Source organism: Perca flavescens, chromosome 3 (genome assembly GCF_004354835.1).
Source record: "Perca flavescens isolate YP-PL-M2 chromosome 3, PFLA_1.0, whole genome shotgun sequence".
Taxonomy (NCBI): domain Eukaryota; kingdom Metazoa; phylum Chordata; class Actinopteri; order Perciformes; family Percidae; genus Perca; species Perca flavescens.
Window position 1 is genome coordinate 16322468 of NC_041333.1, and position 15139 is coordinate 16337606.

A 15139-nucleotide genomic window follows, 5' to 3' on the forward strand; every position below is an offset into this window, starting at 1 on the left:
GTGCCGACCGAAAGTACTTCTCCATGTCTTCTCCAAACTTCTCCCACACCCGCTGCTTTGCCTCTTTCACGGCAGAGGCTGCAGCCCTTCGGGCCCTTCGGTACCCTGCAACTGCCTCCGGAGTCCTCCGGGATAACATATCCCGGAAAGACTCCTTCTTCAGTCGGACGGCTTCCCTGACCACCAGGGTCCACCACGGTGTTCGTGGGTTACCGCCCCTTGAGGCACCTAAGACCCTAAGACCACAGCTCCTCGCCGCAGCTTCAGCAATGGAAACTTTGAACATTGTCCACTCGGGTTCAATGCCCCAGCCTCCACAGGGATGCACGAAAAGCTCCGCCCGGAGGTGTGAGTTGAAAGTCTGTTGGACAGGGGCCTCCTCCAGACGTTCCCAATTTACCCGCACTACACGTTTGGGCTTACCAGGTCTGTCCAGAGTCTTCCCCCACCCTCTGACCCAACTCACCACCAGATGGTGATCGGTTGACAGCTCTGCCCCTCTCTTCACCCGAGTGTCCAAAACATACGGCCTCAGATCAGATGAAACGATTATGAAATCGATCATTGACCTTCGGCCTAGGGTGCTCTGGTACCAGGTACACTTATGAGCATCCCTATGTTCGAACATGGTGTTCGTTATAGACAATCCATGACTAGCACAGAAGTCCAACAACAAACAACCACTCTGGTTTAGATCAGGGAGGCCGTTCCTCCCAATCACGCCTCTCCAGGTGTCTCCATCATTGCCCACGTGTGCGTTGAAGTCCCCCAGCAGAACAATGGAGTCCCCCACTGGAGCCCCATGCAGGACTCCAGTCAAGGTCTCCAAGAAGGCCGAATACTCCGAACTCCTGTTTGGTGCATATGCACAAACAACAGTCAGAGTTTTCCCCCCCACAACCCGCAGGCGTAGGGAGGCGACCCTCTCGTCCACCGGGGTAAACTCCAACACAGCGGCGCTCAGCCGGGGGCTTGTGAGTATCCCCACACCCTGGGCAACTCCGGAGAAGAAAAGAGTCCAACCCCTATCCAGGAGTATGGTTCCAGAACCAAGACTGTGCGCCGACGAGCCCGCCGTCTGGGCCTGGCTCCAGACGGGGGCCCCGGGCTTCCTCCGGGCAGGGCCACTCCATCTCTGCTTAGCTTTTTCATTGGGGTTTTTGAACCCAAAGTGATCTCAATGAATTGTTTTGGCCAGGCAGTCCAGAAAAACGTCCATCTGAGAAGCTGAAAACCATCTAATATTAGGCGTTTTTGCTTGAAAAATGACTGAAACGATTAATTAAACTTTAAAAAGGCACATACAGTAAATAAAAGAAGAACAAAAACACAGTTTATGGATCGGAACTGAAATAGTTCAGTACGACAAACAAATGGAAATAAAGAATCTTTGAAATCGTCTTTCTCTCGTTGTACTGTGTACATTTCCTGATTCCTTTGCTTTATGCTCAGTCTGATCCGATGGAAAATCCTTTCATCGCGTCCTGAACAGAACACAGCATCCAGCCTTTGAAGAAAGGTTAGTTAAGTCTTTGGCGAGGACAAGCACCACTGGCCGAGCTTAACATTACATCAGCTTGCATGAGAGGGAGTGGACCACATTGAGGGAATGTTAGATCAGAAAAGATGACAGAATGCTTTTCTTTATGCATCCTTTTCTCCTTTTGTATGCTGTTCCTTTTCAGAGAGGCTCACAAAACATATACTGTATTGGTAAATGTAAGATTCTACTCTTTGATAAGGAAAACTGGACAGCTCAGAATAATAGTGGGGAGAGGTTGATAAACAAGGCACTGAGGAGGAAATTAAGAGTGATGGGAGAATAAGAGGGAGTGGTTGGGGTAAAGAAAACAGTAGTCCATAATTCATTTCACTCTTAATGGCTTCACTGGCCCGAAGAGCTGCAGGAATAGTGCAGGCAATGCAGGGCAACCTGATCCCTGGTAACCGAAAGAAACCGGCTAGAGACTCAGCCCTGTCTCCAGGCAAACCACACTACACTATACTACAGTATGATACTACTGCCAGCTCTTTGTCTGCAGACTTTACACACATGCACACATGCAATCGCTTGCAACAATAGCTCCTTCCCTCACAGCCAGATATACAGTATACAAAAAAAAAAAAAATCTGGAGGTGATTATTTAATTACAAGACAACTAATGTCATTTTTCACCATGTTGACATACAGACAGCAGTAATGTTCAGCTTTTGTGCTCTTCCCACCCTACACTTTCACTGAGAACTGGGACCGGGAACCAAGAAAAGCAGAAAATGGTAATTTTCTCTGAGGTAACCGTGGTTTTGGGGAGTTGGGATATTGTGCTTTTTCAGTCGAGCTGTAAAGACTTGTGGTCTGCACAGACGTGGCAACTGCAGTTGCGGTCGGTACATTGTGCATGTTTTGGACAGAAAGCGCAGGATAATATGACTTGCCTTGTTTCTTGAGTTGCTCAGGAAAAGAAGTGAGCAGTAACTGTAACAGTGTGGGGTTAATAGCCGAGAGGCTGGCATCAAACAGCGGCGTGGGGCTTACAAATGACTTGGGAGTCTCCTCTGATCTGGGCTCTGTGGGTGATTTGTAATTACAAGTGGCAGCAGTTGGTCTTATTTGTGGCAATCCCAGGTACTGATGCATGCAGTTATTACATGATTCACTCCTGTCAGAGTCCTTGGTTTGGTCTGGGTATAGTTTGGAGCCTCTTCTTATAAGTATCTGCATCGTCTAATTGACCCAAAGCCAGAAACCTTTATGTGGACGTCTATTCGGGGTAAAATGTTCTGTTCAACAAAACAAAAACATATTTTCTCTTCTACCACTAGTGGTATCTAGACATGCAGATAGTTTTGGTTTTATCTGGCCATCTCTGCCTCCACCTTTGTAAAATGGAGATGATTGGAATTTGTGATGCTCATAGCATTGAAAAATTGCAAAAACTCAACAGCAGCCTCTCTTCATAGAAACAGTGTCCCTGTTACTCTGGATAATCTACACTAAAGCCTCACTAAATCGTTTTTACTGGAACCACTACCAAAGAAATAGCCCCTTTTTTGAAAACAGTTGACCTTGTGTTTAATGGATTGCTCAGAGCTGTGGGTAGTCAGAGAGCCCAACTCGAGTCATCGCTTCACTCACATGTCCCTCTCTCTCGCCCCTTTAATGGCGGTGTACTTAAAGCCATCAGTGCTCTGCTCACTCTTTTCCTGCTGACCTGAAAGCTATTCTGATGTATAGCATTTCAAAAGTCCCACCTCCACCCCAGCATCCCCCATAGGCCCTGAGTCTATGTTCCCCAAGGGGAAAGATATTATCATTACTCCCTGCTGAGCTGAGCTTGGTGCTTCTTTGTGGGGTGCGACAGGGTCAGAGCCTATACGTCAAACATTAATGCTTAACATTCACACGCAATCTATTCCACATGAGTTGACTGAATGAAATTACATCTTTTTTCACCAAGCCATGGTCAATCTCTACACTCCAGGGCGACCATGAGGCTACCCTCCTGTGAAAGATTGGGCACCTCGTCACACCTCGGTCAAGGCTCTCGTTTCCCGGAAAACTATCAAACAAGATACACATATGGTCAAACAGTGAGATCTCCAATGGAGACACTGTTTAGAAAACCAAACCAAGTGTAAATGCACTGAGTCTAGTGTGTGTCTAAAGTTGTTGATTGGATCAAGCAAATGTTGGACCAAATAGGACTGTAATATTTAAAACCCAAGTTGTTGCACGATTAAAGGTGTTATTGACATAAAGAGTTACAATCACCAACAAAATATGAGTTTGTCGTATTGAGAAGCACAGATTTTGAAAATTCTGTGTAAAAAAACAAAAAAACAAAACCTGGATAAAAGTTTGGGGGTAAATCACTAACCGATATAAGACTGAACTTAAAATAATTTAAAGAAAATATTTTTGTTCTATTTAATTCTGTCCTCTTCTGCTGTGCGTAATCATGCTTCTGGGTTTTCCTTTGCCATGTGTGTGAATCAACTTTGCATAGTACGTGTGCTAAACAAACAGGTATTGTTTAAGTGGTTGCACTACATGAATTTACTTTCACAACTCTTTACCTTGTTATTATGTTTTTTTGGGGGGTGTGACCTTGTGTCTGTGATTTGTTCTTTGGCTGTAATGTTTGTTAAACAGGTTATGATCTTCTGAAGATTTTGAAAAAGAAAAGGCACCAGTGTGCTTTTGGTGTCTTGTAGTTGACTGAGGTCAGTAGCAGTAGCCCGCTCGCTGGGATGGGGGGCTCACTGTGCAGCTTTGCAGCAGTACAAGCTGGATTTCAGATGTGGTGATGTGGAAACTGAGGGAGGCTTGTGTGCATATGTGTGTATTTAGGAGAAAAGAAGGGAAATGGGGAGAAGAGAGGGTGTGTGTTGCTGTTTGTAAGGAGGGTGTGTCTGTTGGTAAGTGAAGAGGTCTATGTGTGTCATTGTGTGGTTCCAAGGTGGAGACCAGGGTTCCCCTTCCTGTAAGTTGTTAGAGCCATGGCCAGATCTCCACTATGGGAAAAACAACAACAAGCAAGAAAAAAGTGTGTGTGTGTGTGTGTGTGTGTGTGTGTGTGTGTGTGTGTGTGTGTGTGTGTGTGTGTGTGTGTGTGTGTGTGTGTGTGTGTGTGTGTGTGTGTGTGTGTGTGTGTGTGTGTGTAAAACATTTTCTTTCTCTTCCTCCATGTGGTCATTCTCAGTGTGTCTGGCATATTCTTACTATAAGACACATATTGAACCTCAGAGTATGTCTATCTATCTAACTATCTATATATCTATCTCTCTCTGTTTCCTTGTGTGTGTGTGTGTGTGTGTGTGTGTGTGTGTGTGGCAGTGGTGTCCTGTGTGGTGTGGCCACTGAAGTGAACCGGTATTAACTATTCAGGAGAGCAGGGTTTCCCTATGACAGCCTTCTTTGCTCTGTTGATTTCTGAGTGACACTCTCATATCTTTGGAAGAGCTTCATGGAAACGTGTGTGTGTGTGTGTGTGTGTGTGTGTGTGTAGTTGTATATGACTGATAGGAAGATAGGATAGAGCGTCTCCTTTGTCTTGCTTTCCACATTGACGAAGTTGCTTGATTTGTGGGATTCAGCCAGTGGTTCTTGTATATCGCTGTGTGTGTGGGTAGTTGTGTGTTTGTGTTGGCTGATATATATTCCAGTGGCTTTACATAGCAGGGTATGATATAATTAGTTGAGGACATACAGTAACAGCATATGATTGATAACACAGACATTCTTGTAATGTAAATGTTGTACATTGCACATGAACCATGCTTACACTGCACGGTTTCCAAATGTTACAGCAGATATTGTAGCAGGTTATTGTTAATAAAAAAAAAAAACAGTGACTGTTGAGGATGTTTTGGTGTAGTTTTGAGTATATTATGGAGTAAATATGCATTGCACCTAAAGAAAGACTTATGAGTTGATAGAGTAGATTGTCTATGTGTGGCACAGTTACCAAAGACAAGGTCTAAGGTACTGGTCATTTACTGTAATGCTTTGTCTTTGCATTTTAGTTTAAAGTGATCAATTTTGATATAGCCTTATGTTTTGTATTTCTTTTTTCATTGTTTAGATTCATAACAATATTCTCTGTGTGAAAAGAACTTATTGAAATGTTTCTCCACATCGCTTCAAAACACCAACATGTTTTTCTTTTTATATATTTTGTCATCTTTTATGGGGTCTTAGGAAACATAACCAACAAAAACAACAACAAAAAACGGTATATAGTAGCTGCATGCTATTTTGTACATATTTAGTTAAAACCCTGTGTACATTAGCCAATATTTAGGTCTTTAAGAAAAATGTAATATACAAACATTGTGAAATAAATATCATCAAAGAAAATGTCATGTCATAGCCTTGCTTGTTTACTGCAGTTACAGGTTTGTTCTGATTGAATATCTTCTCGCTCGTGATTTTATTTGAACTGCAGCATTTTCTTTTTCTGTCACTAAGAGAAGCTCAGTGGACTGTTGATTTGACTGGAACATCTGCAACACACACATAAAGCTTTTGTTGTTGATATCTAATATAAAGCCCTTTATTGTATTATATGAAATGTAACTACGAGTCTTCCAACAAATCTCTTTCTGAGATTGTTAATCAAAATTTTGCCTTTTCTGCAGTTGATTCTCCTAATCTACATTTCCATTATGCTTTATCTTTTCTAGTTCCCAGAGTGCGGCTTCTATGGCATTTATGACAAGATCTTGCTGTTCAAGCATGACACGACCACCAACAACATCCTTCAACTGGTTAAAGGTGCCAGTGACATTCAGGAGGGAGATCTGGTGGAGGTGGTGCTCTCTGGTAAGTAACCAGCTCTCTTCTCTTCTCTCCTCTTTAAATATGGCTATCTTGTGCCAGTAGTGTACAAGATAGCCATATTAAAATCTAAATTACCTTCCTTCTTCTTTCCTCTGCTATCTTCCTTTCATTACTGTTGTTACTCTGCATCACAACTTTTGTAATCAGTTCTTATCTGCTCATTTTACTACAGGCAATATCTTACACTGGCCTAATCTGTTCATTCAATGTTTTAATCTCTAATGCTCCCCTGTCAGGAAGAAAACCCATCAAATGTTCCATGCTGTTTCCATCTCATCCATTCAATCATTCTTTATACTGCCCAGTTAGTAGTCTGATTGTATCTTGACACCCACTGTAACCCCGCTCTACACCCGTTATCTCTTTTAGCGGCAGCCACGTTTGAAGATTTCCAAATTCGGCCTCATGCACTCAACGTGCACTCATACCGGGCCCCAGCCTTCTGTGATCACTGTGGAGAGATGTTGTTCGGACTGGTCAGACAAGGACTCAAGTGTGACGGTGAGGAAAATTGGGAGATAAAGTGTGAATAAGAAAAGATGACGTGGCCTGCAAATTTCTCTGAGAAATGAATTGTAACACTCACCAAATATGCTCCATCTCCTCCACTCACCTCCCTGGTTTTTTTATCCATGCCGCCCCCTGCAGGATGTGGACTAAACTACCACAAGCGCTGCGCATTCAGCATCCCAAACAACTGCAGTGGAGCTCGGAAACGGCGTCTGTCCACCACTTCTCTGAGCAGCAGCCAGTCCCTGCGTCTCTCCACCTCTGAGTCAGTGTACAGTGTAGGGACGGCCTCCACGTGCACAGAGGACGCCAGCCTCATCCGCTCACACACACAAATGGTATTGGTGGATTCATGCACACAACGCTCTAGTCAGGTCAAACAGCTTTGAGCTGATGTCACAAATTAGGTAAACCCACTTTAACCCAGTTTAGTCACAGATTTAAGAAGTTTTAGGTTGAGACTGAAACATGTGATAAAAACATTTGTGATGGCAGTTAAACCACTACCAATTTTCCAGAAACAATGTCCGGTCCTGTCCGACCAATTTACATTGAAACTTCTTTCTACCAAAGGCATTTAAGGTGCAAACCTATTCAGAATTGAACCAAAACTGACTGCATGACTGCATTACACTAGAAGTGATATAACCATTGCAATTTGGGTAAACACTTTAAGTAAATTATTCAGCTCAATTAAGGCAAAAAAAAAAAAAAAAAAATATGATTGCTGTTTGATTTCCCCTATAAATCCACTCTAATTTCAGAAGAGAAAGGAAACCATTTAGCTAGAGAAGAAACTTAAGTTTAAAGCGACTATAATTTATATTTTCATACAGAGGTCGCTCCTATTGAACCTCCACAGAATTGTCACTTGAGTCTGCAGCTCCCCTTAGCTTTACAAGCTTTATAGTGAGTTTCAGCTCATTGGCTTGCTGTTTTGGTTCACTCTTACTGTTCTCATAGTTTGGTCTTAAGCTGCAGAAGGCAGCTCTAAAAAAACACTGTACACTACCGGCTCAGCACCAAACACCAGACAGACACAGTTAGTAACAATGTGGTGAACATAGTGAAGCATTTAGCAGCTATAAAGTGTAAGTAGAGACCAAAAACAGAACTGTCTCATTGTGACACAGTCATGACACATGAACCCTAACTCTAACCCTAACCCTAACTTGTCATGACAAAAACTGAACGACACTTACTAAAAGAAGCGTTATGTCATGAACGTTTATGACTTGTTTATAATGTTTATGACATGTTCATGACAGTGTCATGTCACTCTTATGTAGATACCTTCATGTAAAGTGTAACTTAATAATGTTGCCCTGTATCTTCTGGATGTAGACAGCTGTTTGCTAACAAGTTCACCATAGGTAATGATGTGTCAGTGTTGTGTTCACAACTTCTTTCCTCTGCCCCTAAGTAACAAAAATCCATTATTGCAGGATTAAGGATAAGACATTTTCTTAATAAATGTATACTTTAGTAATGAATTAGTTTGGTAGTAATTTACCTTGCTGCCAAATGTGGATAATGGATAATGTTCTTTCTGTTTTCTTTACCCATACAGTTAAATTGATAATCTTTGTTTCCTCTCAATTCTGCTAGCCACGGACCCCAAGTGACGCCCGGCGCTTCTACACGGGCCGACCAGTTCATTTGGACAAGATCCTGATGAGCAAGGTGAAGGTGCCCCACACGTTTGCTGTCCACTCGTACACACGACCGACGGTGTGCCAGTACTGCAAGAGGCTTCTCCGTGGGCTGTTTAGGCAGGGCCTACAGTGCAAAGGTGAGTACAGACAAATAGAGAAACCTATTTCTGGACGGCCAGGTTGATGCAGAATAAAAGCCAAATCTAATCGGATTACGTGTAATCTGATCAGAATGGGTGTTTTATTCCTCTCAGATTGCAAGTTTAACTGCCATAAACGCTGTGTGTACAAGGTTCCTAATGACTGCCTCGGGGAGACCATTGGAGGTGAGGGGATATATAAATCTGTCATTTATGAATATGTTAACCCTGCATGAATTTGATAAAAAAATATTGATTTCTCATCTGCATGTTTCCATTGTCACAACTAAAGTTACTCTAATAACCATACATGATATAATACATTATCTAACAAGACTGAAACTCACTGGCACTAATGTTTTTATCTTCTCAGACAACAGAAGTAACAGCGGTAAGTACCGCTACTCTGTTTTGATGCATGTAAAGCTGTAGTCCTCTAATAGAAGTCTTAGTTGTAGTCATAGCAGTAGCAAGTAGTAGTATTTTTTTCACAGCATTTAAAAAAACAGTCCCTTTAAATCAAGTTCCACTCAACCCCTTCTCTCCTTCTTCTACCCCCCCACCCCTCCCCCAAGACATGTTGAGTCCCAGTGCTGACCCTGAGGTGCCCATGGACTACAGCAGTGACTACGACGCCTCTGACAAGTCTTCAATGGATGACTCCGACGAGTCCTGCAGCATCCCTGGGTCCTTTTCTCCTGACAACAACCAGGACGGAACCAGCGGGGACCAGAGGTATGAGGAAGACATTTGGAGAAAAACCTTTACAGATTATAACGATGCACACAGAAAATAAAACACACATTTTACCTACTGAGTTCTGTCCTTCTTTCTAGTGTTTACATCCCTTTAATGAGGGTTGTGCAGTCCGTGAGACAGACAACCCGTCGATCCAGTACGGCTATCAAGGAAGGATGGGTGGTTCACTACAGCAATAAGGACACACTGGTAAAAACATTACCCATAATTCCCCTGCTTCCCTCTCTTTGGGTATCTAAACCATTTCTCCTGAAAAGTATCTTTGTCATTGCTGTAGGGGCTGAACATATAGATTCAAGACATTTTTATTGTATATGCTCTTTCTTCACTTTCTTTTCTATGGTTTAGCAAGTTTGTTTTGTTTACTTTCCACTCACTCAGAGACATAAAGGACTTTCTTGTTCATTTCCTCCGTCCACCAGCTCCTCTCTCAACAGTTTCAACCTTGATCATTTGGCTTTATGCTCTTTATTGCTTCCTTTTTCTTTTCTATCTGTGTGTGCATGTGAGCGTGCATGTGTGAGTGTGTACCTGTATGTGTATGCAAGAGAAAATTGTTGAAGATTGATGGTGAAGCTGAGTCCCCCTGAAAGCATAATAGCACTCAGCAAATGTGAGGTGAATTCAAGCTAAAAGTCAATTTTCTGCCTTTTATATCTCCTAATGTCTTCTCTTACCTCAAAGAAACCTTGCTGCCTCTCTAATCTTGTTTTTCGATTTTACCTTTCTGGCTTCACTAACACGCTCCTTTTCTTTCTTTCTTTCTTTCTTTCTTTCTGTCTTCTGTCTTTCTTTCACTTTTGTTTCCTTTTTTCTCTCTATTTTCACCTTCTCTTCTTGCAGCTTGTGCTCCTGCTCATCCTTCTTCTCATCTGGCCACTCTTCTCTTCTTCTGGACGTCAATGCCGAACTTGAAATACATTTATATTGATCACTTAACTTTGCCCATGATGCGTACCCAATCCCTTACCCCCCCGTCCATGTCTTGTCTTATCTTCGTTAACCCCATCCCGCCCTACTCCAACTCCCAACAGAGGAAGAGGCACTACTGGCGTCTGGACTGTAAGTGCATCATCCTTTTCCAGAACAACACCACCAACAAATACTACAAGGTAAATCTAGTTTACTCCCTGAAAAGCTATGATCTCAGGTCATGTATTTGAAGTGTGCAACCTCACTGGTCCATCCTCTTGCAGGATATCCCTCTGTCTGAGATCCTGGAGGTGCGCCCTGCTGGCAACTTCACTCTCGTTCCCCCAGGCACAAATCCTCACTGCTTCGAACTCATCACGGGCACTATGTGCTACTTTGTAGGGGAGGACCCCAACACTCTCCCCCCTCCGTCCCACAGCAACCCCCAGACTCTCCCCCCGACCCCTCCCTCCCCAAGCCAAGTAGCTCCCAACAGCGGCATTGGGCGTGAGGTGGCCAAGGCTTGGGAGAGCGCCATTCGCCAGGCCCTCATGCCAGTCATCTTTCAGGACGCACCACCAGCTGAAGGGAACACAACTCACAGTAAGTAGAGAGCAGCCAAATGCTGGTGATGCGTTTTTGGTTGGATATATTTTCTAACTGGCACATTACAGTTTGAGATTTATGGATGGGAATGTCAGTTTAATATGCCCAAAAAAGTGTGTGTAATAAAACGAGTCTGCTCTTTATCAAAAACACCCTGATGGAGGTCAAATAAAGAGCAGACACTTCCAGTAAGCTAAGCTGTTCTTTCACAAGTTTAGTACCTCAAGGTGAGGTTGAGCAAAGTTTTTCTTTTTTTTAGTGTGAGAGACAATACCCTACAATACACATAATGGATTAGTAGTTGACAAGTTGTGTTTAAGAAATGATACACAATTAACAACTCACAATACTGTATAACCTTTATGTTGTTCCTGGTTCTGTATTTTTAGGACAAGCTTCAATCAGCATATCTGTGTCCAACAGTCAAATCCAAGAGAATGTGGTATGACTTTTTGTCAAGTTTTAGCAATTTTCTTCAATCTTTAAATTAATTATACATGGAGGATGCTGATGAATGTATGAAATATTGCTTTTCTACAGGATATTGGTACAGTGTACCAGATTTTTGCTGATGAAGTGCTGGGATCTGGCCAATTTGGAGTTGTGTATGGAGGTATGTCGATCTAGTTATGCTGATTGAGCTCTAGATTGCTGTATTTTGTGAAGGAAATTAATAGTGTTATAATGCTGTATAATAATGGTGTCTAAAGTTACAAGACAATACATCACAAACCTCTCAAAACATGGATTATACTGATGCATTTGTGAGTAGATGTGTCTTCAAAGGGAACTGATTTCCCCCAATCTGAGTCCGACAATGTTATAATATATAATAATATAAGTGCAATGTTACATCGATGGAGTGTTATTTTAAGTACATGGCTCAATATATGTCCACATGTATGTGACATAGTTTACAACCACATCTGCTACTAAAACTGAATTTTTTCATCAGGAAAGCACAGGAAGACTGGGAGGGACGTAGCTGTCAAAGTCATTGACAAGCTTCGCTTTCCCACCAAGCAGGAGAGCCAGCTGAGGAACGAGGTGGCCATACTGCAGGTAAACACATACATACTGTTTCACTGCAGCTGTAAATGGCTATCCGACATACATATGCTGACACAGTGCTTTGCTATTGGATATTGATGTTAGTTATATTGGCACGTACATGAATAATGCTGACAGTCATTCCAATACTGGTGTTCATTGTGACATTGATAAGGTTTGTATTAAATGAACTTGACTGTGATTCTCAATATCTAAATATCTCCTCATAAATCATGTTGGTCACATAAAAGTGAGATTTCTATATCTTTTTTTAATTATAAAGCAGGTGCTATATGGATTGCATGGACTGCATTTATATAGCGCCTTTACCGGATTAGGGTTATTTGCCTCTCATTCACCCATTCACACGTCAGGGCTTCCATACGGCTGTAATGTCACAACTATACTATGTTTAAGTAGAAAGTGCTGCTACAGTGCCGGTACAGTCATTCCCTGGCTGCAACGGCAGTGCAGAGACTCTGAGAACGTACGTAGATGACGCTGACCAATCAGGGCAGACTGGACTTTTTTAGAAGAGGGGCTATAGAGATACAGGCTCTAAAACGGAACATTTTAGACAGAGGGTGAATACAGATATATTCAGACAGACAGTATGAGAAAAACAATGTTTATGTAAACATGTTCTACTAGAAACCCAAAATGCAGGCAATGAACCTGCAAATGAACACAATATTGGACCTTTATGAACCATTTCTAAAAGGAAGTGCATACAAACATACATTAAATATTCTACTTAACAGAGTGATAATTGAATTGCCTTTTGGGAACACGATTTCTCAATCAATTGCCGTATTTAAGAATATTAGGCTTCATTATTCACTTTATACTCTTCGCTTATCTTTTCCTATTTCAGTTACTATGTAGAGATATTGGAGAATCCAAATCAATATTTCGTACTTCAAAAGCCTGGAGAATTGTTAGCCAACCTACGGAACCAACAAATACTGTTTGTCAAGTTAAAAAAAATTAGATATTTACAAATGATTGTAATATATATATAAAAAAATATCTAAGTTGTTTTAAACGACTGAAAGCCCACAACTTGAAAGGAACTTTGTGTTTGAGGAGAAAAAAAGGTGGAGAATAATGGGTTACACTTAACGTGAAGGTAGCTACATAAGAGTGACATGACACTGTCACGAACGTGTCATAAACATTATAAACAAGTCATAAACATTTCACATAACGCTTCTTTTAGTGTGATTCGGTTTTTGTCATGACAAGTCAGGATTAGGGTTAGAGTTCATGTGTCATGACTGTGTCATGTCTCTCCTGTGTAGATACCTTCAAGTAAAGTGTTACCGAATAATGTATTTGTTTGTTCAGTTCAGGATTTAATCAATGGTCGTGTTGTGTTTTGATGTATTTTTTTTCCACAGTATGTTTTTGTTGGAAATAATAGCATGTTTTGTTGTTCAGCCTGTTGTTTGTGTAATGATTTAGAAACACGCATGCTTTAATGCACAGTTCATTGTTCACCAGCAGATGGACACAGAGCTTCAATTATTCTATTTGCTGTCTAAACGTGTTTACGACTCTGTCACTAAAAGACCTGACTTCCCCTTCAGCTCTACAGTTACTCACTTGGCCTGTCAGATAAAGAAAAGACACATTCACAACCTTTCAAATGAAATGTTTTTTTAAAATGATGCCCCTCTGAGTCATATAAATATGCCTTTCTTGAGAACTGAAGCTGACACTTTTTTTCTTCTTCCGTTGACTTCATTCTGTTCCTGTCTCTCACATATAATCTGCTCTTTTAAAACTCACTCTGTCTGTATACTTCTCTTTCACCACTCTCTCCTCTTTTGCTTGCCATTTCATCCTGCCCGTCTTTTTCATACAAATACCACATTTCCATATAATCTTTTTATCTCCTTTCTCCCTCCTCTTCTTTTCTGGTCCCTCTCTCAGAGTTTACGTCACCTGGGCATTGTGAACCTGGAGTGTATGTTTGAGACCCCAGAGAAAGTGTTTGTGGTGATGGAGAAGCTGCATGGTGACATGCTGGAGATGATTCTGTCCAGTGAGAAAGGCAGATTGCCTGAGAGGCTCACGAAGTTCCTCATCACACAGGTGTGTATGCATCCCAGCAAAGACGCATTCATGGTGTGTATCATTAGATGTATGCAAGTTTGCAAGTGGTGTTGTTGCGTGTGTGCGCACGTGCCAATGACGTCCTTGTGTCTTGCTGCGGGCTTTTTGTTCTCTGCCAGTCTAACGTCTAGTCTTTTAAGTATTTGTTTGTATTGGGCTGTGTCGTAACTTCCTACATATTCATATCCTGTTTTTGCGGTTGTGTGTACATATGTGCAGATTCTTGCAGCTCTGAGACATCTACACTTTAAGAACATAGTTCACTGTGATCTGAAACCTGAGAATGTGCTGCTTGCCTCTGCAGATCCCTTTCCCCAGGTATACACAAAAACACACACACACACACACACACACACTAAAACCCATTCTCATTGTGCGGCAGTTATAGTTTTCACACTGTTATGAGTACCACAAAGCACTTGCCAAAGCAATGCCTCTCTGCCATTTTACCTCCCTGCCTACTGTTCCTCACTGTTTCCTTCTCTTAGGTGAAGTTGTGTGACTTTGGTTTTGCCCGTATCATCGGCGAGAAGTCTTTCCGTCGCTCGGTGGTCGGCACCCCGGCCTACCTGGCCCCGGAGGTTCTGCTGAACCAGGGCTACAACCGCTCACTGGACATGTGGTCAGTCGGCGTCATTATGTATGTCAGCCTGAGTGGGACATTCCCCTTTAATGAGGACGAAGATATCAACGACCAGATCCACAACGCTGCCTTCATGTACCCTCCCAACCCCTGGAAACAGATCTCCAGTGATGGTAAACACGAAGGGGGGAGAGACGGGAGGAATTGTTTGACCCATCTAGTATTGCACTGAGTTGCCAGTTTATTAGGTACACCTAGCTAAAGCTAATGCAGTCTAATACATCCTTTCTCCATGAAGGTTATAATGTTCAGTATTTCTTGATGCTTTTAGTGAGATGTTGATTCAACTGTGTGATCATTTTGGATGGTGTAGTTTGTGGTGCTTTTGAATTATATTGAGTTATACAGAGAGTTGTTCCTAAAAATATTTAGTTTATATTAATGAGGGTAGGTTAAGTAACAG

General features: G+C 42.0%; 1 protein-coding gene across 2 annotated transcripts in view; it reads left to right on the plus strand.

The window, feature by feature from the left end:
* Positions 1-15139, plus strand: part of prkd2 (protein kinase D2) — a 46177-nt gene that overhangs the window by 26170 nt on the left and 4868 nt on the right. For both annotated transcript variants that reach the window (XM_028573679.1, XM_028573678.1), the window contains exons 3-18: positions 6187-6325; positions 6713-6844; positions 6992-7191; positions 8462-8645; positions 8763-8834; positions 9022-9039; positions 9224-9383; positions 9485-9596; positions 10442-10519; positions 10604-10922; positions 11315-11367; positions 11466-11538; positions 11881-11987; positions 13911-14072; positions 14313-14411; positions 14582-14849. In XM_028573679.1, the coding sequence (XP_028429480.1) occupies positions 6187-6325; positions 6713-6844; positions 6992-7191; positions 8462-8645; positions 8763-8834; positions 9022-9039; positions 9224-9383; positions 9485-9596; positions 10442-10519; positions 10604-10922; positions 11315-11367; positions 11466-11538; positions 11881-11987; positions 13911-14072; positions 14313-14411; positions 14582-14849 (2176 nt within the window). The remainder of the gene's footprint in view (positions 1-6186; positions 6326-6712; positions 6845-6991; positions 7192-8461; positions 8646-8762; positions 8835-9021; positions 9040-9223; positions 9384-9484; positions 9597-10441; positions 10520-10603; positions 10923-11314; positions 11368-11465; positions 11539-11880; positions 11988-13910; positions 14073-14312; positions 14412-14581; positions 14850-15139) is intronic.